The sequence below is a fragment of the Cyprinus carpio genome, chromosome A6 (assembly GCF_018340385.1).
Source record: "Cyprinus carpio isolate SPL01 chromosome A6, ASM1834038v1, whole genome shotgun sequence".
Classification (NCBI taxonomy): domain Eukaryota; kingdom Metazoa; phylum Chordata; class Actinopteri; order Cypriniformes; family Cyprinidae; genus Cyprinus; species Cyprinus carpio.
The window spans coordinates 12,134,969-12,160,192 of NC_056577.1; the positions used below are offsets into that span (position 1 = coordinate 12,134,969).

Consider the following 25,224-nt stretch of genomic DNA (forward strand, 5'->3'; position numbering starts at 1 on the left):
CTTATCTAATACAGTCTGTGTCTATAATTTATTTATTTATTTGTCTCTCGTAACACGTGAGCGGACGAACTTGTTTGTGAAATATGAACGTAACGTCGCTCTCATATGGTAACTGTTACTTTTCTCTGCGCGGTTGACACTGATGACCAATAACAATCGTTTGTGGTTAAAAGATAAAGATTCTAGCACAGTCTCGTCTTTTGCAGTGGCTGCTATGAAATAGTTTTGCAATTGTTATATATGCATTTAAACGACTGCGTTGTTATGCACACACTCGTCCAGTCATCCAGTGCGCAATTAGTTTTAACAGATGCATATTGAGAGATTACAATCCGTTAGGTTCATCATTGTTTTGAGTCCAACCTCCGGTTTTTACGTCTTCAAGCGAATTCATGACCACACTACGCAGTTTTCGTTGCGTTATTTATGTACTCTCAATAGAGCCCTACGTACAAAAACTACGACATTAAACGGGGCGGGCCCTATTGCCTTGTTGTAGGCGACATTTTACTAAACCGAGAACGCACGATGTTGATTTTCTAGCACAAAGCTGGAGTATTTTTCGCGAGTTTGTTCGTTAAAGTCATGATGTAAGGATTTGCACGCAAAATCTGCACCCTAACTTTGTCTAAAACACCCTCATTCAACATATTACATCTTCACCGATTTCAGAAATACACATTTCCAAAAACCAGGTAGGACCAGCGTTACTTCGCTTCGCTCGGGAGGAAACAGTGATAAATTCTGCCGGGGTTTTACTTTACAGCAAGGTACAAGAGATGAGAGGCAGCTCCTCATATGGAGACCGAGACAGAGATCGAGGACGGGACAGGGGGTGGGCCTTTATTTTTAATTGATGTTTGTTTATTAATGTGTATAAAAACGTGTATTAATATAAGTTTATATGGAGATGAGATATTAGGCAATTAATTATTTGGTCCCAGTAACAGATTTATCTACTTGTCGATACACTCCTGGCAAACAGTGTTTATCACTGGCAGTATTCATGCATAAATCTTTAACAGGCCTCGCTTTGGATCCAGTCGAGTTGCCCCACCTCCACCTAAGAAGTTTGGGAATCCAGGAGATCGGCTGAGGAAGAAGAAATGGGACCTGGACCAGCTACCCAAGTTTGAGAAGAACTTTTACAGTGAACACCCAGAGGTTCATCACATGAGTCAGGTAATAAATAGCATATACACACTCAAACACACACACACACACACACACACACACACACACACACACACACACACACACACACACACACACAATGGAGTTAAAAATTAAAGAACAACCTACAATTTCCTAAATTTCAAGGTCACTGCTTAGTCCTATTTGAAGGTATCCTTACAGGAGTAGAAGGGCAGCAGTTTTTTAAGCATGTTTCATAAATTGTATTCTGAAGCACTGTACTATAAAGTACTATAAAAAACTTAAATGAGATATTTGAAAAATAACTCTGATCAAAATTAAAGAACAATTAGAGATACCTCCAAGTTATTGGTGTTACCTGGCACCTGGTGCTAATTTCCTTAATTATATGACAAACCCTATTTAACTGGCAGCATTCCTCCAATTTTCACTGAGATTGCAAGATGGTGGGCCACTTTAAGGTGACTGAAACCCTGAGGAGGTTGTCCAGATGAAGGCCAAAGGGATGACCCTTTCAGCCACTGCACAAGAAGTTTGCTGTTCCAAATCTGTAATTTCTTGAATATTGCAACTTTACAATGACACTAATTCATTCAAAAAGGCTGGTCATCCACATAAGACAAATGCAAGTGAAAGGCAGGATAGTGCGGAGAATCTCAATGGGAAATCAGTTCAACACTGCAGCTGAAAATGCTTGCCAGTTCAGCAATGAACAGGGTAAGGATCTGTCTCGGCACATTTAAGAGAAGTTAAACTGAAAGCACACTGCAGTGATGAAGCCTCTCATTAGCAGATATAATCAAAAGGCTTATCTCACGTTTGCTGAGGAGCATGTTTTGTGGAGAGAGGAGAACTGGTAAAAAGTTCACTTTAGTGATTAGAGATGTGCTGAAGTCACTCAGAGCAAGGGACTTTACACTTCCTGCAAATTTCTGACAGCTGTAACTAAAGCTGGGTGGTATATATCAGGTTGGTACGATATATTGCTATATTTTTTTATAAGCAATATGGTATGAGGCAGTACCGCATTTATCGATAGTAGTTTGATACGTGCACCCTGAAAAATAGTAGAGGACACCGAGTGAGCTGCTGCGGGGAAAGTGCATAATCCAATTTGTCCTAAACATGAGACATGCTTATATTAAGGGCTTTAAAATAACTCGTAAGATATAAATAACACGTATATTTCAAAGTCGTTTACCCTGTCATATGCTCTGACAGACACTTGCTGCTGATAGAGACGCTACTTGCGCTATTTAATTTGTTTGAGGTGTGTTACAAAAAAATACAGAGATAGGATTTTTTGGCCATATCGCCCAGCCCTAGCTGTAACCCTCCAATATTTTAGTTGTAAACTACAGTGGTTACTGTTCTCTAATTTTGATCACTGTTCTTTTTTTGTTTTTCCACAAAATAAATGTTTTTGTTGAAATGCCTAGGTTATTTTGTAAAACATGTTAGTGGAACAGTGTTATATCTACAGCTAATATTCCTTCAAATTTTAAGTGAGGAAGATTATCAATATTTCAGAAAAAAAATAAGTATTAATAGATTGTTCTCTAATTTTGATCTCCACTGCATGTATGTATGTATAATGGCTTAAAAAACACTGTTATTTGGGTAAATCATTTTAGTAAACTTTTGTGTTCTACAATTTTGCCTTGATTTTTATTTCACTTTTATCTTTTTATTTTAAATCTTTTTATTTTACTTTTATATTGAATAGTATGATGTGGAAGAATATCGCCGGAAGAAAGAGATCACAGTCAGAGGCTCCGGCTATCCAAAGCCCATCACCAACTTCCATCAAGCTCAATTCCCTCGTGAGTTTAATTCATATGAGAATCCCTGTTCTTTTTTTAATTGATTTTGAGTGGAATCTGTTCAACAATATAGATAGCAAGGAAATTTTAAAGGAATTTTGTTCTGTCATAGGCCAACGTGGATGTTAAAAACATCAGGTCTTGTAAAGCAGTGATTGCATATAAGAATATTGAAGTGATGTTTCTGTGTTTTAGAATATGTGATGGACGTGTTGCTGCAGCAGAACTTTAAGGAGCCCACTGCTATCCAGGCTCAAGGTTTTCCTTTGGCTCTCAGTGGCAGGGACATGGTGGGCATTGCTCAGACCGGCTCCGGAAAAACACTGGCTGTAAGAGACCCACATTTAGTACCTACAGCCATAGAAAATGCACATACTCAAGTATCCATCCCAAGTGATCTCATGTTTACTCATTTCAATATCCTTAACAGTATCTGCTGCCTGCCATAGTGCATATTAACCATCAGCCCTACCTGGAGAGAGGGGATGGGCCCATTGTAAGTTGCCAAACAACTTTTACCTCAATAATTAGGCACTGATTAAGAACTGGAACAATATACAATTGTTTTTTTAATGTACTGTAGGACCAGAATGAATTCATAGTGCTTTGTTAGCACATTCTTCAGTTATGCCATTTTTTCCTGCTCTCTGTTCTGTTTAGTGTCTTGTGTTGGCACCGACGCGTGAATTAGCCCAGCAGGTGCAGCAAGTGGCTTATGACTATGGCAAATCATCTCGGATCAAGAGTACCTGTGTGTATGGTGGAGCCCCTAAGGGTCCACAGATCAGAGATTTAGAAAGAGGTATGGAAACTAACCCACATCTACAACTTTTTGTTTTTATATACAGTATACCTGTTGTAAATGCATATTGATATTTTCATATTTTAGGGCTGCATAATAATAGATGAAATGATCATCAAGGTTATTTTGCTCAATATTATAATCATGATTACTCTGAGAATAGTTTTTATTTTTTACTTGCTGTCAGACTTAATGTACATAATCAAAGCCTTTGCCAGTAAAAATAGCACACAGTAACCCTGGTTTGACCAAATGAGCTGTAAATTTTCTGTCATGCTTTATTTTTATCCTTCTGGAAAATAATGTCGGCCTGCTCTCCCAATTTAATGAATGATATCCCATGAATAATTTACTGGAATGCACTCATATAGACTTAAATATTTTACTACGGTAATATTTAAGACATCTGTAATGTTGCTGTAGAAAGACTAATCTAAGCTCTTGGGGTTAGTCTTGGTCTGCTTTTCATTTTTTATGTTTAATGACAGAGGGGTGAGGAGAATAACATCACCTCATTTTAGAAAATTAGATTTTGACAATTTTAAATCTGTTATTGCATTCATAAAGCGTAACTTTAAACAATTTAATTGGTAGTCACTAGGTAGTTGGTAGTCACTAGGGGTTGCATGACTACTGATTTTTGCTAGTCGATTTCTTATTTAAAAAATACTCGAGTTCATGCTACTGTAAATGAAAAAACAATGAAACAGTTCTTATCAATAAGCGCTTATTTATTCATAGCTTAATGCAACAATTACATATGTTAATTGTCAAAACTTTATAATTATGACATTACATATTTACATTTTCTTGTAACGGCCAGTATTTGTATCTGTATTTGTATCTGTAACAATCACAAAATTATTCGCATCCGGATAAAACCGGGTGGAACGTCGTACAGTTACTTGATAAGACCGTTATGACTATCTTTTTTTTCATAGTTATGACTGAACAAGTATGCCGTGTTAAACTAAAACAATTATTATTTTCTAAAAATATATTTATAATGCAAGCAGAGAGATGTCATGACAAACGTTTAGTGATCATTTGAACTTGACTGAATTAATTCAATACACACATTTTCATTACGCAGAACTCTTTAAGCGAGTCTTTTTTTGAACTTCACTAATGTGCATGTGCCACGCAAACCAGCAAAAGATAAAGGTGCAAACATGTAGGCCAAGTAGAAAATGTATCTGTATCCAAGTTGATTATTAGCCTACTCTTGAGAGAGAACTGGTTTGGTTTTTGAGAGACTTTGACGCTCAACGGGGCTGTTTGGTTGGTGAGCGCGCTGTGCTTATTACATTTATTTGTTTCATATCGTAGCCTAAGGTTAAATCATTGCCTTTTAAATATATACAAATAACAGAACGTGTATGATGTATTATTTTATATGTGATATTACTCTTGCCAAGCTCTGATTTCTGAGAGATGCACGGAGAGGCAACAGCAATGCGGTGTTTGATATGCGCTCTTTTCATTCATAAAGTTTTCAAAACATTCATTCACTTCACACTCTATTGCATGACTTTAGAGTTCTGTGTATAATATCGCACTGATCCCCTGGCTCAACCGTTATCTAGCAAACAACAGACTGTGCCAGCTTCAGCCGAATATTCAGGCAGAATTATTCTTTGTTTGTTATTTGTTTTTGAAGGCATTATCCGTGCCATTCCGAATAAGGTATTCGGCTTTGGGCACACCCCTAATTATTACATTACTTATTTTAATTTTACATGCAACATAGATAAAGTCATAGGAGGTAACAGCTACACGCAATATTGTAATCCTAAAATTCACGTCGTACTTGCAAACTCTGTGCATGCATTATGGTTAATGCATGCTCGAGTAGTCGATTGTGTCCGACAGCGCCGACTAGTGTTTGAAATAGTTGATCACTCAACTACTCGACTAGTCTATGCAAGCCCTAGTAGTCTCTGATTGTCAACATTTCAATGGAAGTTACCCTCCCATAAGTTGTGCAAAGTGTCATGGGCTGTAGGAAAAAGGTGAACTTAGGAAAATAGAGCTGTGGTTCTCAACCCTCTTCCTGAACAAGTGTAATAGTAACTGTGATTATCTTTGGATTAATTGACCAGCAACACTTAAGGGCTTTTCTTTCAATAAACATTGTTTGACTTCCTAAAGGTGTTGAAATCTGCATTGCCACACCTGGCCGTCTGATCGATTTCCTGGAGGTAGGAAAAACCAACCTGCGGCGTTGCACCTACCTAGTGCTGGATGAGGCTGATCGTATGTTGGACATGGGATTTGAACCCCAAATCCGCAAAATTCTTGACCAAATTAGAGTAAGTACAATTTTCACTTGGAACATGTACAGTATTTGAAAGTTCACGGATGTTAACTAGAGCCAGACCGATATGGGTTTTTTGGGGGCCGATACCAATATTAGGGAGTAAAAAAAGATATATTGACCGATATTCTTTGTGTATATTATAGTACAATACTGGTCAAAAGTTTGGACACTTTCCCATAATGTGTGTCCAAACTTTTGACTGGTACTATATATAGAATACAGTATATACATAAACACATTTTTTGCAATGATAACTCAAATGTGGTGATCAAACACTTATAATGACGTGACAATATGTAAAGGAGGCAGGGTATTCAACAATTTAACATTAAACTTTATTATCCAAAATGAGTCTGACATCAGTGCAATGAACAGTAAAGTTGAAGTTTATTCAACTTTATTTCGATTCAGTTCCATTCAGCTTTATTCCGTTGAAGTTTATTTCACTTCTGAACATTCATTCATGGATTTGCGCTACTGTCCTAAAACTAACTAGAGAAGTGTGACATAATATATCTCTGTAAAACAATTCAAATTCATGTCTTGCGCACTTTAATGCCCTTTGAATATAACGTGTACGTTCCCTTGGAACTGGAATCATGGCGGAATATCATATGAAGTCCACTTACGGTCGAATAAGACAACTTTTGAATGCTGCTGCCTGAACAAGAGATTTCCTTACTGAAGTGAAAGTGTTGGCTGGTGTCACTATCTTGTGGTGGCAGATCTCCACCAAATTCGGGGGATCCCCTCAGCTCAAGGAGCCCTCATGAATCCCACCCTCCGTGGGATCGCCAGATTGAATTTAACTGCCTGTAACTCCCGGACCCCCAGGGCTATTGACGTGGGGGTGGTCTCATTCCAAAGGGGGCCTCAAGATGTACACTCGATTTGGCGTTCGAGAGGGTTCCTTGAGCTGAAGGGATTGAATTTGGTGCAGATCTTCCACACCGTTATGGAGATATGGCTGTTCAAAGTTTCAATGGTATTCCATACACTTAAAAGGTAAGTTCAACCAAAAATTTAAATTAGACTGTGTTTTACTCACCCTCGAAGCATCCTAGGTATATATGACTTTTTTCTTTCAGACGAATCCAGTCAGAGTTATATTAAAAATTGTCATGGCTATTCCAAGCTCTATCATTGCAGTCAGCGGGTGTTGCAGTTGAACAGTCCACAAGTCGTCAAATAAAGTGCGCGTATTCATAATAAAATGTGCCTCACATGACTCCAGTGGGTGAATAAAGGCCTCCTGTAGTGAATCCTTGCATTTTTGTAAGAAAAATATCCATATTTTAAATGTAATAAACACTTTTCTCTCACCTACGGTATCTGTCATACGTGGAAGGCGTTCCAGCAGATGACGCAGGACGTATGCGCAGTGCGCGCACCTCTGACATAAGCTAGTCTCGCAAGTTTGTTTATAGGAGCAAAGGAAGCAAAGTTTCCTTACTTTAGCAAAGGAAAACCAGTCTCCTGTTGGATATATATTAAAATCCTCCTACATTTGTCTTTGCAAGTCCTCGGTTTGTACTTCTAATTCGTGACCAGCGTTTTGTTTTGTTCTCTCTCTGCATTCGTCACTAATCACGCAAATTCGACATCCTACATCATCTACCTCGAAGGTGTGAAAGACCGCTGTCTTTACAATCACTGAAAAGCTGTCACTCACCGCTGTGCAATCTCACAGCATTCCATTAAAATCAACAGTTATCTACACTGCATAATGAATCTCTTACTTGCATCATGTTGCTGTTTGTTAATATGAGAGGATTAGCAAGAGCGAGTTAGTGAACAAAAACTCTGCCATTTTAAGCAATGAGTGGATTCTAACTTAAACACCCCTGATTGGCCATTGTGTTCAAGAGATCAACAAACATGTCTGTGATTGGCTACATTTTTCACTGCTACAGAAACACGCTGTAAAAAGAGCTCAAACTCAGAAATGCAATGGAGCATTTTTTTTAACCTATGTTTACATTTTTTTTTTTTTTTTTTTTTTTTAAATATTTGTTATAAAACATTAATTGGCAGACCCCTGCAGTACCACAGCAGACCCCTGGTTGAAGACCCTTGTTCTAGACTTAAAGTTGAAGCTCTGAATATATTCCATTGATAAATCATTTAATAGGGCTGCAAAATCTATTAATCATGATTAATCGCTTCCAGAATAAAAATGTTTACATAATATATGTGTGTGCACTGTGGTGTGTGTATATATATATATATATATATATATATATATATATATATATATATATATATATATATATATATATGTGTGTATGTATATATATATATGTGTGTATATGTATGTATGTATGTATGTATTTATGCATATGTAAATACACACATGTACATGTATATATTTAAGAAATATATAATTTATATATTAATTTTATGTACATTTATATTACATATAGGCTATTTCTTAAACATATACATGTATGTGTGTGCATTTATATATTCATATATATTATGTAAACATACATTTTTATTTTGGAAGAGATTAATCAATTTTACAGGTCTATCATTTAGTTTTCTGCTATTCCTGTTTCCTTCAGCCTGACAGACAGACTCTCATGTGGAGTGCTACCTGGCCTAAAGAAGTTCGTCAGCTGGCTGAAGATTTCCTCCATGACTATGTCCAAATCAATATAGGAGCTCTAGAACTGAGCGCAAACCACAACATCCTGCAGATAGTGGATGTCTGCATGGAGAATGAAAAAGACTTGAAGTGAGCTGATTTAACCATGTATCTAATAAAGTATTGGATATGACATTTTATGAGGTTTTAATAAGTTATTCAGGTATTGTAATTTGTGTTGGTTTATTTTCCTGTTTGCTTGTACAATTCAAGATGAAAATGTTTCAAAGAAATGTTTTTGTGCTTAAAGGCTGATTCAGCTGATGGAGGAAATCATGGCTGAAAAGGAGAACAAAACCATCATCTTTGTCGAGACAAAGAAACGTTGTGATGAACTTACTGGGAGGATGCGAAGAGATGGGTGAGATCTTCATAATCCCTTATATTTTAAAAAAAGCTTTTTATAAAAATCATATAAAATTCAGATCTGATGTATGTTGTGTTTTTATTCAGGTGGCCTGCAATGTGTATTCATGGTGACAAGAGCCAACCAGAGAGGGACTGGGTACTATCAGGTAAAGCTTTTAAGCTTCATATTCTATTAAAGAAGGCTATCACAATTTGGCCTGCCTGTTTTCATTATGTTGCACCTTGTATTTCCAGAGTTTCGCAGTGGAAAAGCTCCAATTTTGATTGCTACTGACGTTGCCTCACGGGGTCTGGGTATGTTCTGATACTTCATACTTATCCAGAACCATATCTAAAAAAAAATTGTTTAAATACAGAACTGAATGTTTTTTGATATCCAGTAAATAATTCAGACAGTATATAGAGAACACATTAACAACTACAACATTGACACATTCAGTCACATATTTTTAGTTTTAAAATGACGTCTCAAACTTTTGTGCCAATAGAGCTACACACTGGTTAAGCAGATGTAATTTTTAACACATACAGGGATGCAAACTGCTCATCTTTTTGGAGAAGTTTGTTGTTTTGCAAAAATTGGTCACTTTCATAATTTGTGCTATAAGGTTTGACTTCAAAAGCTTTAACCTTATAATCATGAAATCATAAAAACTGATTGAAATCTGTGTTTGAAGCTTATTCTTTCACAAAAAATTCAGACTGAAGCATGTACTCTGATATGTAATTGTCTCACCTTTTTGACCTCTTATGTGTTTGCATCCCTGCAAACAACTAATCAAACAGTGTTTTCAAGTTAAAGGGATAGTTTAACCAAAAATGAAAATCAGCCCATAAATAACTCACCCTTAAATCATCCTAGGTGTATATGACTTTCTTCTTTCAGTCAAATCCAGTCGGAGTTATATTAAAATTTTTCTTTGATCTTTCAAGCTGTTTAATGGCACTCAGCAGGTGTTGCAGTGCATCAGTCCAAAAGAAGTTAAATAAAAAGCGCCCATCCATTAAAACAAAGTGTCTCACACAGCTCCGGGGGGTGAACAAAGGCCTCCCGTAGCGAATCAATGCGTTTTTGTAAGAAAAATATCCAAATTCAAAACATAATAATTACTTTAATGTAGCTTGCACCAACAGACATTCTTCTTTACAAATCCTCGTTTTGTACTTCTAAATTAGTGACCATTGTTTTGTTTTGATCTCTCCCCTGCGCTTCCACGTTCGTCACTTCTGAGCGGCGCTTGCTGAAAAACGACCTCTTACATCATCTGCCTGGAACTGCTTCCATGTATAACAGTGAGCGCAAGCTAGATTAAAGTGATTATGTTTTAAATATTATTACATTATATTATTTTTCTTACAAAAACGTACGGAGCCCCGCACATGACATACAAGAAAAAATAAATAAATTGTGCACACAATTTACTAATTCGTTCCCTCAATGTACTAAAACGTGCACACGATCACTATTGCGTTCCCTCGATTTACAATTGCGTTCCCTCGATTTACTAAATCGTGTGCACGATTTAGCAAATCGAGGGAACGAATTAGTAAATTGTGCACACAATTTATAAATCGAGTGAACGAAATAGTAAATCGAGGGAACGCAATAGTAATCATGGGCACGTTTTAGTACATTGAGGGAACGAAATATTAAATCGTGCACACGATTTAGCCTACTATTTTGTCCTGCATGCCATGTGCGGGGCTCCGTAAAAACACATCGATTCGCTACAGGAGGACTTTGTTCACCCCCCAAAGCTGTGTGAGACACTTTTTATTAAGGATGGTGCTTTTTATTTAACTTCTTTTGGACTGATGCACTACAACACCCGCTGAGTGCCATTAAACAACTTGAAAGATCAAAGACAAATTTTTAATAACTCTGACTGCATTCATTTGAAAGAAGAAAGTCATATACACCTAGGATGACTTGAGGGTGAGTAATTTATGGGCTAATTTTCATTTTTTGGTGAACTAACCCTTTAATGTTACATTTATTTTGTGTCACAGACCCCTAAATGATCGTACTATGATAAATAATGAACAACATCAACATCATATCATATGAATAACAACATATCAGTAACATATCAATGAAACATGGTCAATGCCTCACTCTGAGGGAAAACAGGGGTAATTTAAAATATGCCTTTGAAAAGGTGAAGGGGTGTTCTCACTGAAAACTATTTGCATTGGCTATGCCATTCATTTTTTGTTGACTTTATCTATCTATAGTGTAGACAGCATCACTGATTATGAGTTCCATAGTGGTTCCATAGTATTTTGTCGTGCCGCGCCACTCATGTCCGGTGTAGACATGGTGTAACATTGGTTTTGCTTTGTTACACAGAATTAATCATTGCCGGGGTTGCGTACGTATGTGTGGGGCGGAGCTGTCAAAATAGGGGCTTTGTTTTGATGATTTCAAAAATCAACATTGGTTATTCGCTTACCCCACCTTAAATGCTTTCTTTCATTTACAGTTGGAAAAAATCATGTACAGTACATTTTGTGATCATTTGGTTGGATATTTTTGCCTTCAGCAACTCTTCTTTCTCTCCTCTCTCCTATCCTTTCCTATCTTAGCTTTTCTTCCCAGCCTTCACTTGTTTTGAACAATATACATATTTATTTATGAATTGTCAGGTTCACATTTAATTATAAAAATGATTCTGGGCTGACGGTGACTGACTGGAGGACTGCTGTGTCAGTTTCCATATTCACAAGCTGTTCCAAACGTTAAAGTTGTGCTGTCTGTTTCTTGTTACTGATATAAAAACCCTCACGCACGTGGGGCTCACCGGCTCGCTGTTGACCCTAGCACGGATCTAGGGGAGCTGCTATCCTTCCCTCCTCTACCCTGGGTCCTAATTCCAGTCTCCTTCCTGAACAATTGTGTGCAAGTGTCCAGTTATTTAGCAAGATGTTAATCAATAGTCATGGTCAGAATACAGTTAGTCAGAATTTTTTATCTTTTTTCTTTAGAAATATTTTACTTAAAGGGGTCATATGATGTTGCTAAAAATAACATTATTTTGTGTATTTTGTGTAATGCAATGTGTTTATGCGGTTTAAGGTTAAAAAACACATTATTTTCCACATAATGTGCATTACTGTTGCTCCTCTGTGCCTCACCTTTCTGAAACGCATTGATTTTTACAAAGCTCATCGTTCTGAAAAGCGTGGTGTACGCTGATTGGCCAGTTATCCAGTGCATCGTAATTGGCCGAATGCCTCAAGTGTGTGACGGAAATGTTACACCCCTTACCATACTGTGATGCAGAGTCCCGGCGCGACGAGACAAAACCAATAAAACCCATTACAAACGAGGCATTTGTAGCATCCAGTGGGGACATAATTACTGATTATAATGACTTGTATTGTCTTTTTACGCGTTGCGTATCGCGCAGAGTAAACATAAAACCATGTCTCCATTTGTGATTGGAGAAACGACAAACAACAAGCGCTACTCTGCACTGCTCAAAACTCGTGTTTGAATAATCAGTGGCAAATTCTTTAAATATGTAAGCTTACTTACAGGCTGTGAGTAAGAAGCACCATACTGTCCTTGCAAAATGGAATTGACCAACTTTATAGAAACAGCCTTTGTGCACAGAAGCATTGTAGGCTACTGGTTAAGAAAACAGTCCATAAAATGTGCTGCACACATCTGAATATTTGGGTTGAAATGTTCTGGAACAGTGTTGTAAATACAACTTAACCACTGATTTCTAGTTGTGTCCTTTTGGAAGGCCAAGCAACATAGTTTTGCGTTCACAACGAAACACACAGCATCTCCACAACATGGCGGCGGCAAGAATAAAAGTTACGCTTTCTTTCTTTGCGTGAAAATTTGGGCGCCATTATGCAAATCTTCCCACATCGTGATGTAGACATGTGGGGGCGTGTTAGAACGAGCCGTTTTAGGTGGGTGTGGTTGACTCTTAACTTTTATAAAGAATATATCTTGGGATTTGAGACTTTAGTCTTTGCAACTTTACAGATCTTCTTTATGCACCAAGAGCTTGTAACACTCCAAAGAGAAAGAAAAAATTGAAATCGCATCATATGACACCTTTGAATATGTGCACTTTTTTTTGTAATCACTCTTATTCTTTGTGAGATCATTGTTAAACCAGATATTAGAAATTGCTTTTTTGTTTTGTTTGGGTTATGCCAGAGGGTCTTACACTATTACTGTTCTTTTTCCCCTTCAGGATTTTTGACTTCCTAACTGGCAGCCTAGGCATGCTGTGCTATTTTGACACAGTGGCCTCCCTCTACCATGTAACCAGAGCTCTATCAGACACAAGCACATTTCTTGATATGGATAGTCTCCCTCAGCTGCTCCCCTATGTATCTGTAGTCTTAAGGGCAAGTGGCATCAACTAGCATAAACTGTTTTTTCCTCAAACTCTTGATTGGCCTTTAAAAAAATCTCAAAGGATACTATGGCCCCTTAGAGCTCTGTTAGATTCCAGAAAAGTCTGCCCCTAAGACAGATCTGGGGCCGAATGGCCATGGAGTGATTAAGAGAGAGGGAGAGAGAAAGTTAAGAGTGCTGGATACAGTCCGGTCCGGTTTGTGGAGGCCCTGCAACCCAGTGAGAGAGAGAGAACTGGGGCAGAGCCGGTTCTGCTCCCGCCTGGCGTTGCTGGGACAGGGCCGAGGGTGAAGGGGGGGCAACTCAGCGCGTGAGCCCACATTAACCTCTTCCTCTTGGGCCGCTCCACGGGACCCAGGACTGATCCCAGCCAAGAGTAACCTAACCTAGGGTAAGTACCTGATCATGCCCTAGTCACTGCCCTGTTCATGAGAACTGTTTCCATAGTGTGGCAAATGTCCTTTAAGTATGTTTAAACGTGTGTGGTAAGTGCCATGGTATATAAGACCATTATTGTACTGTATATGTATAGCACATTTCATTTTATTGAGATATCTAAAATAGTATTATCTATCATTATCATTTTCTAAAAGGAGACTGTTTTCTTTTAGGGTCAATAGCAGTGTTGTTAGAGCCCCTTTTGAACCGTAATGAGAAACAGACTTTTAAGATGTTGTGTGTCCAGGAAAAAAAAAAAAATCACCTTTGTTTAACAAACTCCTGACATTTCTCATCTTTGATACCGCCTCAAGTGTTGCTTGACACAATTAGTTTTGATATAAACTAAATCATATTGTTAATATATTGACAGTTAATGTAATACTTGAGGTTAGATAAGCTGTTTATCTATGGAATAGGTAAGTAGCAATTCCTCAAAGTCTAAAGTTTAGCTTAAGGCGGTGTCTCACTAGCCGACTGAAAATATATTTTGGTCTCTTCTGTTAGGTTAGGTTGATGTTTATTTGAATGATGTGAACAGTGTTTTCTGAAATCGGGAAACGGTTCATGTGAACTTCTATACATTTTGCTGCTAATAACCAGTCCTAAATTGTATGGTTTGTTAAATTGTGTCAGGGATCACTTTCCTGACAACTGGGATGATAAATGTAGAAAATGAATCTTGCATTCTTTGGAATCTGTGCAATACATTTGCAGAAACAACAACAACAACAACAATAACAAAAAAAGTGAGAGGAGTGGTTCTCCTGTGTAGCAGCAGGAGTAAATGGCTGCGTCTGTTGAGAAAAGGGTTTAGATTAGATCCGGGCAGGACTGTGACTTGTCAGTTCTTCAGAAGCTCACTGCTATACCTAAAATCATCCCTCTTCACCACTTGAACGATTATTTCAAAATAAACTAAAGCTGACTTCAAGTCACAGCAAGGACTTAATGCTTTATCAAAGAGAGTTTCTCCATCGGAAACTGACTAAAAAATCGGCTAGTGAGACTCTCTTTAAGTTGACTTTAAGGCAGACCTTTTTCTGAATGATTAATATTATAGTGATGCACCAATATTTTAGCAAACAAAAATATTTTGGGGGGCCCAAAATCATTGACCAAAATGGTGACATTTGACTGTCAGTGTCTATGTGCACAACATAGATAAGCTACAACATGTACACATGAGCTCTGTGGATGCTAGGGCTAGGTTGACAATATAGATTTTAAACATTTTTTAATCGATATTCATTTTTATGAACCAAGATCTAAGTCTATGATGTTTTCATTTAACACATTAACAAAACTTTACAAAACATTATTTGTAGTGTGCCTGTTATCCAATATTCACAATAAGCTTTGTGCTTTGTTACTTTTAACATGAAACAAAGACTGAGCTTTCAGGTTTTGTCAGGTTTATAATAAAATTCAATGTCATATCGACTCTTTTTGGTGTGGTGCAACAGATTGCTGTAGCAATCTCAGTTCAAGTAGCAGCACAGTGTCCGTAAACCAACCATCTCTTCCTGTTTACTACTAGTTGCATAACAGAATAAGTTTTAATATCAGATGTTAAAAGAAATGATACAACTTACTGAAATGTATCATGTCTTATGTAATCACTCATTCAGTGTTTCAAACAAGGAAAGTAACTTGCATTTACCTCAGGAAAGCCATTCAATGTCCATAGCTCATTAGAAAAAAGGGGAAATGCTAGAGAGGAGCATTTTGCTAAATATATACACTGTAGTCTTTATTAATCAATCAGTGTTTGAAAAAGGTTTGACATGAAACGTTTTTATTAGTCAGTTTAAATGTTTATTTCAACAACAAATTGGAGTAGAAACAATTATATCATTAAAAAGTTTTTGAGTCTTGCATATTAAAGCAGTTTGATTAATTTATTATAAAGTATTATTCTTTGGTATTTGGCTAAATGAAAACTTTAGGTTTCGTGTTTTAGTAAAAAAAAAATCATTGTGGTGCATCACTATTATACATTTAAGAGTGGGATATTTCTGACTGGTGATGACAGCATACAAAAATACTCTTTCAAACATTTTAAAGTGTATTCATGTCATTGGATAACTTTTGAATTGAAAGCCTATTCAGAGATGAGATCCCAAACCCAGATGGCTGAATAATGCCACTGTTGCTGTCGCAGTGAACTAGGCAATGGTTCATTCCTTCTGCCTACCTCACTTTCTAATTAAAATTTTTTGCTTCCTCCATAATTTCTTTACCTTGGCCCCATGAAGATGTGGAGGATGTTAAATTTGTCATCAACTATGATTATCCAAACTCTTCTGAGGATTATGTTCATCGCATTGGGCGCACAGCCCGCAGCACCAACAAAGGTACAGCTTATACCTTCTTCACACCTGGGAACCTTCGGCAGGCTCGTGATCTGGTCCGGGTTCTTGAGGAGGCTAGACAGGCCATCAACCCCAAACTACTGCAGCTGGTGGACACAGGCCGTGGGGGAGGGGGAGGTGAGCATTTTAAAATGAGCTATAGTTGGGCATTCATATTTCAATTTGAATGTCCTTTGAGTGAAAAACTTCATTTCCAGGCTAGTCAGACACCTTTTGGAGGTAAGTGTCTTTCAAAATTTCTTATTACTAGCCTAATCCCTGGACTCTCACTGGCTACTTCCGTAGGTGGAAGGATGCGTTATCGTGCCAACAACTCAACCTCAAATAACCCCAACCTGATGTACCAGGATGAATGCGATCGCCGCATGCACTCTGTATCCGGAAGTAACAAGGGCAGCCGCAGCAACAACTTGAGCCGTGATGGAAGGTCAGGTGGGAGCAGCCGTGGCGACCATATGTCCTCTTCTTACAGAGACCGCAGCAGGGATGGACGAAACAACTACAACTCAGGACCCTCCTACAACAGTGGAGGAGGTGACCAATTCCAGAGCTGTGTGGGCGGAGGAGGGGGGCAGTATGGCTCCCGAGGGGGAGGCTCACATCCAGGTGGTGGTGGTAGTGGGGGTGCAGGAGGGCAAGATCAGGCTGGACCTCCCCAAGGTCTGTTTGGAGCACCTCCACCAACTCCTCAGCCTGGGCCAAGTCCGCAGCCACTCATGGCACAGCAGTTTCCTCCTCCACCACAGCCTATCATGGGGTTCATGGGAACTGGGCCATACCCATTTGCCTCACCACCACCACCCCTTCCTCCCCCTCCTAGAAAGTAGCATCCAGAGGCTTTGCTATCTTCAGGTTTTTTTTTCTTCTTGTTGTCATAGTAACCTGCTGTTTTCAGTCTGAACTTTTGAATATATCTATGTAATACATGGTGTGCTCTTTATTTTCTGTTGTGTTGTCTTAGAAAAGGATGGCTTTTCATTTAATCAAGCCAGTGGTCCAGGGTCTTGAGTAAAGGGCTTCTGGTCCAGTACGATGCTTTTTAGTTCAATGCTTTTTTTGTTCTCAAATCTGGTCCCCAAAGCAAAACTAGTTAGGAACAACCGTTAGGTATCTTGACTTTTTTGTGTATCTTCCCAGGTAAAAGTGTTAATCTTTTGATTACAGTTTGTCAGTACTTATTAATGATTATTGATATTTTAAGTACTTAATAGATTTGCCTATTTTTTTTTTTTTTTTTTTAGGTAATTTCCAGTTTGAAAACTTCTTGCATTTTACCTTAGCATACCACCAGGCTGATTAGTATGCTACAGTATACTTTAAATTATACCCAACGCAAACGTTTAATTATACCATTGTATGCATTACTATGTATGCCTATGATCAGGCATTACAGACAGCTACTCCTTGGGATCCTGAACAGACTCAGTGGAATCAAATTTGTTCACAAGACCACCTCTCTGATTAGAAGGGACCTGGAAATAAATATCAATTCTTTTTGTATAAGCACTTTGTTTTACAGATTTTAATAAAATAGTTCAATTCAGATCACTGTCATTGATGCTTGATTATTACCAAAAAAAAAAAAAAAAAAAAAGAAAATAAAAATAAAATAAATCCAGGAGTGGGTGCGGGAGGGCAAAATCATGCTGGATCCAAGGTCTGTTTGGATCGCCTCCACCAACTCCTCAGTCTGTGCCAGGTCCGCAACCACTCGTGGCACAGCAGTGTTTTCATTCAAAAAAATAAAAACATTTTAAACCCCAGAAAAAAGAATAACTTTATTTCCCTTAAATACATATTTGCACTACATTCACTTCTCCATATGTTTAGTCTCTGTATTAGTTTTTGGCAAATGTACATAATAGCAATACCAATATTATTTACACTTCGACAGGTTGGACTGACAGGTTGATGATCTGGAATGGAACAGACTTAATCAGACCTTTAACTGTAAGGAGTGACACAAACGGGAATAGTTTAATTTGGGAACACAGTGATTTCAATTCCTGTCTACAGAGAATTCCTATGCAGCAGCATCCTGATTCCACTTTAATATAACCGAAGTGCCGTTATTTAAATTACCGGTTGTCATCTTGAGTACACAATTCTTCAGTTATCTCATATGGGAATGGTAAGGTGAAAGTATTCATTAAACTACTGCATTGAGAGAGCCCAGATTAATTGTGGAACCATCAGGGATTCACAAAAACAAAAGACAATCTCAACCAAAAAAGGACAAACATCAACACAAAATGTCTATATTCACATTAGCATGAAAAAATAATCTGATTAGGCACATACGGTAAATATAAACAAGACATCAGCGTGAAGTTCAAGAGCAGTACAGTGCACATGGGGCTATTTTAGGGCAATTATAAATTAAGATGAAAAAATTACAATGATTGACGAGGGGCTATGTAATTTGTAATATATAGAGCATTTGAATTTAAAGTATTTCTTGCAAAGAAATTGATTTTTTAGTTGCCATTAAAACCACATGCAGCCTGACGATACAATCAAACACGCACACCAAAAAACAAATATGATCAAGAAAGTGTGCAAGTGAACAAAACTTACTAATCAACACAATGAAAATGAAACCGCACAGGAAATTAACCTGCTCTATGCCATTACAGCTGACTGAGACTCATAAATGACCACAAAACTCTTACCTTTCAAACATTTAAGCTTCATACAAAAAGGGCCTGACATACCAGAAAACAAAACAAAGCTGAAAAAAAGTAACAACTGGAATTAAAAATAAAATGAGTTCATTTAAAGGCCTCCTCCCAGTACTCATTCAGACATTAAGGAGAGGACAGAAGGATGTGGACCAAAGGCAGAGTCATTGACAGTCTGGATATGAACTGCCATAAGGAAGCAGAGGAGCCACTAGCAGGACATCAGTCTGTTCTTTTAAAGGTTTCCCCAGGACTCTGGTGGAGGGAACTGCTCTACATCTCCGCTCTCATCGTGTGATTCTTGTCCTAAATCAAATGTCAGTTTGTATCTCAACCGCACCTTCTCTTCAAAAAGAGAGAAAACTTGTATGAAATTATGAAATTGAAGAAATGCAATGTAATCAGATAATATTTGCAAATCAGCAACATAGACAGCCACACGTGTATGACATAAGCCACAAACCATAACCATCACAGTTAGTAAGCTTTACTGACAAATTCTATCCACATTTTTTGCAGAGCTCCAAAACAACACAAAATACACATTTCACAACACACACCAAAATAATAGATACACATTTTTAAAAATAGAGAAAAAAAATAATCCTTCAAAAAATTAATAATCAAAAAAAAACAATTGCACAATTATAAGTCTTTTCACTGCCAAATCTCAGGTTTCAGATATACATTTTTAATTAAAATTTTCATTTTACAATTTACGTTTTTTTTTTTTCAGACAACAAATTGTGAGTGTGTCTACATAGAAACTGTGAACTGCAGTAAGTAATTTGAAACATAAAATAACTTCAGCTGTGATTTTTCTTACAGTACCTTATAAATAAGTGCAGTTGTAGGGAGGAGGACCTTATTTCCAGTATATTTGGCCTTGTTAGTTCTTGCTCCAAAATGTATTTTTTTCAAAATGTATTTTTCATTTTAAGAACCGTATTGAAAGCCCTACATTTGCATCCAATATATATGTACCACTGCAGCCCAACTACTACATAATACTCTCCAAATACATCTGTTTATTTACCTTGTGAGGGTTGGCCAAAAGCAGGACCTGTGTAATGGCGGCAGGGGGCAATAAAGGATTGAAGGCAGGTAAATCTGATCCCATTGGTGGCTGCAGCTTTACTCTCATAGTCTGCATATACATACAATACAGCTTCAATACAGAATTCTATAAAGATTCACTAAAGATGGATGATAAATAGAGTTACCTTAGGAACAGCCGCCTGGAATCGTACATTTGTGATGGGCACAGGGGCAGATGACAACATGGAGATTATCACCACTAAAACATCTGGCCGTGCTGGTGGAGAGTCTCTTGCAAAATGGAACAGAACTCGAAGGCTGTGTTTATCAAAGATGGTCACAGGTAACAAGCTACCTGTTACAGACAGGAAAAAACACTGGGTCAACACATCCTTACATTAAAAGAAACAACAAAAACAGCATCCATAACAAGTATAGACAACTAAACATTAATTCACTCAAGTAAATCCAAACCATTAAATTTTCTTTCTTCCATGGATCACATCTTTAAAAACCATACTAGTCACTCTTTTTCATGCAATTAGTCCCCATGCAGACTGAGGCCTTCAGAACATATAGGCACCATAAAAGAGGTCCATATGATTGTTTGCCATCTTCCAAGTCCAAGTATGATGCTTTCTGAGGAACAGACTGAAATGTAAACTTTGTTGATAATATTTCTTTATTTTAAACTGATAACTGCTGCAACCAGACTGAGTGAACAACACAATGATTCACTGTTACTTATCTAATGAACAGAACATAAAGAGCTAGAATAGACATACAGGTGCATCTCAAATTAGAATGTCGTGGAAAAGTTCATTTATTTCTGTAATTCAACTCAAATTGTTAAACTTGAGTATTAAATAAATTCAGTGCACACAGACTGAAGTAGCTTAAGTCTTTGGTTCTTTTAATTGTGGTGATTTTGGCTCACATTTAACAAAAACCCATCAATTCACTATCTCAACAAATTAGAATACTTCATAAGACCAATAAAATTTTTTATTGTGAATTGTTGGCCTTCTGGAAAGTATGTTCATTTACAGTACATGTGCTCAATACTTGGTAGGGGCTCCCTTTGCTTTAATTACTGCCTCAATTCAGTGTGGCATGGAGGTGATCAGTTTGTGGCACTGCTGAGGTGGTATGGAAGCCCAGGTTTCTTTGACAGTGGCCTTCAGCTCATCTGCATTTTTTGGTCTCTTGTTTCTCATTTTCCTCTTGACAATACCCCACACAATACTCCACGTTTCTATAGTATACTGAAAAACAATGATAAGCATATCATAAGTTTTAAAGTCTTTTATTGGCAAAAAAATGAGTCAATATTTACATTGTTGACCCTTGTTCTTCATAACCTCTGCAATTCGCTCTGGCATGCTGGATATTAGCTTCTGGGCCAAATCTGATGGCTATCCATTCTTGCCTTATTAGTTCTCGGAGTTGATCACAATTTGTGGACTTCTGCTTGTCCACTCGCTTTTTGAGGACTAACCACATGTTCTCTATGGGACTGAGATCCGTGGAGTTGCCTGCCCACAGATCTAAAATTTCAATGTAATGATCTTTGGTGGTCCATCATGCTGGAAAATGCATGGATCATCACCAAATTGCTCATGGATTGTTGGAAAAAGTCACTCTTGCAGGATATTTTGATACCATTCTTTATTCATGGCAGTGTTTTTGGGCAGAATTCTGAGAGAGCCCCCTCCCTCGGTTGAAAAGTAACCCCACACATGGATGGTCTCAGGATGCTTCACTGTTGACACAACACAGGACTCATGGTAGCGTTCACATTTTCTTCTCCGAACAATCGATTCTCCAGATGTCCCAAACAGTCGGAAGCAAGCTTCATCAGAGGAAAAAAAAAAACTTGCACCAGTCTTCTGCTGTCCAATCCTTGTACTTCCTGCAGAAATTCAGTCTGTCCTTGATGTTTTTCTTGGAGAGAAGTGGCTTCTTTGCTGCCCTTCTTGACACCAGGCCATTGTCCAAAAGTCTTCACCTCACTGTGCGTGCAGATGCTCTCACACCAACCTGCTGACATTCCTGAGCAAGCTCTGCACTGGTGGTGACTATTCTGTATCTGACTCCTCAGGAGGAGACGTTCCTGGCGCTTACTGGACATTCTGGGACGTCCTGAAGACTTCTTCACTGCAGTCGAACCACTCTCCTTGGAGTTTCTGATGATCCGGTAAATGGTTCTTTCGGGTGCAGTATTCTTTGTAGCAATTCCCTTGCATGTGAGGCCATGTTGATGCAAAGTGATGATGGCTGCACGCGTTTCTTTGGAGGTAACCAATGCTAACAAGAACAATGATTGGATGCGCTTCTTCCCTCCATCAGTCTGCTCTTACAATCTAATTAGTATGATTGTGATTTCAACTGACTAGTACTCATTCACACTTTCACGTGCTGCTGATTTGATTAGGCAATTAATGTTAGCTGGGCATTTTGTGTCAGGATCAAAAAAGTGTGAGATTTGTTTTTGTTTTATGTAAAAAGTTCATTTTTTGGCCAATAAAGCTTTTAGCAATTATTTAAAATGCACCAGATCACTCTACACAATAATCTAGAAACAATGTGAATGAACACCACAACAGCTTTATTTATGCTACTGCCAAAAACTGTGACTTTACCTGTGAACTGTATCCTGTCTGTCTGTTCCTAAATGATATATTTGCAAACTGCGATTTTTTAAATAAGATTTAACATTTTCTACAGCCTTATATTCTTAAACTAAATTTAAGACATTTAAGACTTTTTAAAAACTTTTTGTAATTGCATGTAAAAAGAGTGACCAGCTCAATTTAAAATTGCCTTAAAGTCTTACTAGGTTTGATAGACTCCAGGGGCACAGTCACATTCACCAATGATATGTCATCCTGAGTTGCAGAAGCTGGAGTGATGCCTGCTGGGAGCTGGGAATTCAGGAGAGTGCCTGGCTCAGAGGAGAAGGCCAGCACAGGGCTGGGGGTTGTAGCAGTGTTGGTTCCAGACTTGATCTGAAGGTCTCGTAGTGTGGGCTTGGATTGAGACTGAAGTTTGTCCCTGTTGAAGGAGTTTCAATATATATATGTAGCACCATATATATTTTTAAAGAATGAATATTAATCACACTTTCCCATAATTTTGCATTTATTTTGCATGTATTTTCACAAACATTTGCATGCAAATATTAACAAGCAACCATTTTCCAATGATAAATTCCAAAGGCTTTAAGAAAAATTATGTTTGATATGCTTCGCTAAATTAATGAAAAAAAAGAAAAAGGAAAAAGTACACATTTACCATTTGACTTGAAGACTTTCTGGGGGTAGAGACTGCTGCAGCAGGGTCTTACCCAACAGGTCTAACTCATCTAGGGAATTAGTGGACGTCACAGGCACAGTAACCAGTGTCTTGGTAGCACTCGTCACTGGCAACAGCACTGCAGGGGCCGGCATAACAGCTGCATCTACAGACTCTGATGACTAACAAAACCCGTAATGTGTTATGGTAAGCAGGGATCCATATGACATTTACGCAAGCCATCAAAAGACTAGGGATGTGAAAATCTACACATTTTCATAATAGTCGGAGGGTTGTTGACTAGTCAGTTTTAAGAAAGATGTATTTTACATCATGTTCACCACACTTTTTTCTAGCAACCCTCTACAATGTGAGTAAATCACTTACATATGCAACTAAAATCTTCACTCTGTGCAACCAAATGATGTCCAACATTAGCCTTTGGCTAATAAATTCTTAAATTTTACTCGCCAGTGTGTGAGATGGACGTTTAGCACAGATAGGCCAGTTTCACTCTCTGTCAAGGGATCTGTGCAATTTTTCAATTAATCTCAATGGATGTGCGGCGTAGCTGTATTTGACATACTGTAAACTCATTTGGAAATCAGCTATTAAGAACAACCATGAGATACTATTGGTTTTTCCAGGTAGTGGGCGAACTAATGTGCAAACGGCAATCTAATTTGCTGGAGTGTTAAGAGTGTACTTTCAGATATTTAAAAAATTAAAACAAAAAAAAAGAATATAAAAATAAAATATATAAAAAAAAATAAATCACACAAAAAATAAAACTCTATTAACAAAATTAATAGTGCTGTCAAATGATTAATCGCGATTAATCACATCCAAAATAAAAGTTTGTTTACATACTGTATGTATGTGTACTGTGTATATTTATTATGTGTATATAAATACATACACATACAGTAAATATTTTGAAAATATTTACATGTATATACATTTATATATTTATATTCTTATATTTTATATTATATATAAATATATTTAATATATAAACATAACATATTTTTCTTAAATGTATACATGCATGTGTTTGTAATTATATATACATAATAAATATACACAGCATACACGCATATATTATGTAAACAAAAACTTTTATTTTGGATGTGATTAATCGTGATTAATCATTTGACAGCACTAATATATATAACTAAATAAATATAAATAGTATATCAGTCTGGCGAGTAAACTAATAAATTTACTAACCAATGGCAATTCTATTGCCAAGGTGTGTGTAGAGGGTTGAATAGGTTGTTCACACTGACATACAGTATACTGCTCAAAACCTACCTTCCCCAACCTCCTTAAAATGCATTTTTAAGTTTTTAACTAGGGGTTTGCATGACTAGTTGAATGTTTAATCTGCAATTATTACTTGAACAGTAAAAATACTTTTACTTTTTTCTGCAGCTGGCATTATTGTTAACAGAAACGGTGACAAAATCTTAATTATTAAAAAAAAAAAAAAATCAAAACTTTTCTCATTAATTAACTTAATTTAAATAAATAACTGAATATTCTTTTTTTAAATACAATATTATTAAAAAATGCTCATCCCAATTTTTTACTAAAGCAAAAGTAAACCATACTTTAAATCCTGAATAGCACAAAGCCTGTTTTTAATTTGACACACCATCTTAAAACTCATGGCAAAAAATAAATAAAAATAAAAAAAGATTACATTTGTATTTGTACTAGGACTGTCAAATCATAACTCAAACTTGAACATTCATCAAATGTAAATAAAAAACTACAAAAACTACGTATTCACATTTATGACAAGTTGCAAGCATTAAAGCACCAATTTGCATTGAATATTAAAAACAAAAAGTGGATCCCATTGCTTCGTCAGGGTTTTTTTTTTTTTTTTACAA

General features: G+C 37.2%; 2 protein-coding genes across 5 annotated transcripts in view; one reads left to right on the forward strand and one right to left on the reverse strand.

The window, feature by feature from the left end:
- Positions 1–464: 464 nt before the first annotated feature.
- On the forward strand, positions 465–17,856 carry ddx17 (DEAD-box helicase 17). 3 transcript variants are annotated; one of them, XM_042758090.1, is made up of 14 exons: positions 465–590; positions 673–835; positions 1,026–1,182; positions 2,882–2,978; positions 3,174–3,307; positions 3,409–3,474; positions 3,639–3,780; positions 5,932–6,092; positions 8,665–8,837; positions 8,998–9,108; positions 9,201–9,262; positions 9,351–9,410; positions 16,197–16,430; positions 16,599–17,856. In XM_042758090.1, exons 2-14 carry the CDS (start codon positions 780–782, stop codon positions 17,138–17,140), a joined length of 1,995 nt encoding a protein of 664 aa, XP_042614024.1. In that variant the 5' UTR covers positions 465–590; positions 673–779; the 3' UTR covers positions 17,141–17,856. The 3 variants fall into 3 exon arrangements, with proteins under 3 accessions (XP_042614024.1, XP_042614025.1, XP_042614023.1); XM_042758091.1 differs by having other exon boundaries at positions 466–695; positions 767–835; XM_042758089.1 differs by having other exon boundaries at positions 492–590; positions 767–835.
- A 208-nt stretch (positions 17,857–18,064) lies between these two features.
- Positions 18,065–25,224, reverse strand: part of gga1 (golgi-associated, gamma adaptin ear containing, ARF binding protein 1) — a 35,618-nt gene continuing 28,458 nt past the window's right edge. For both annotated transcript variants that reach the window (XM_042758092.1, XM_042758094.1), the window contains exons 13-17: positions 23,327–23,508; positions 22,869–23,086; positions 20,218–20,387; positions 20,031–20,141; positions 18,065–19,340 (exon numbers count right to left, since the gene is read on the reverse strand). In XM_042758092.1, coding sequence (XP_042614026.1) covers positions 19,230–19,340; positions 20,031–20,141; positions 20,218–20,387; positions 22,869–23,086; positions 23,327–23,508 — 792 coding nt within the window. In that variant the 3' untranslated portion in view covers positions 18,065–19,229. The remainder of the gene's footprint in view (positions 19,341–20,030; positions 20,142–20,217; positions 20,388–22,868; positions 23,087–23,326; positions 23,509–25,224) is intronic.

What these genes read in the sequence shown, in the direction of transcription:
- ddx17 (XM_042758089.1), top strand. An exon ending in GATCGAGGACGGGACAGGGG is followed by an intron (nt 836 to 1,025) that starts GTGGGCCTTTAT and finishes AATCTTTAACAG; the next exon opens with GCCTCGCTTTGGATCCAGTC. An exon ending in GAGAATGAAAAAGACTTGAA is followed by an intron (nt 8,838 to 8,997) that starts GTGAGCTGATTT and finishes TTGTGCTTAAAG; the next exon opens with GCTGATTCAGCTGATGGAGG.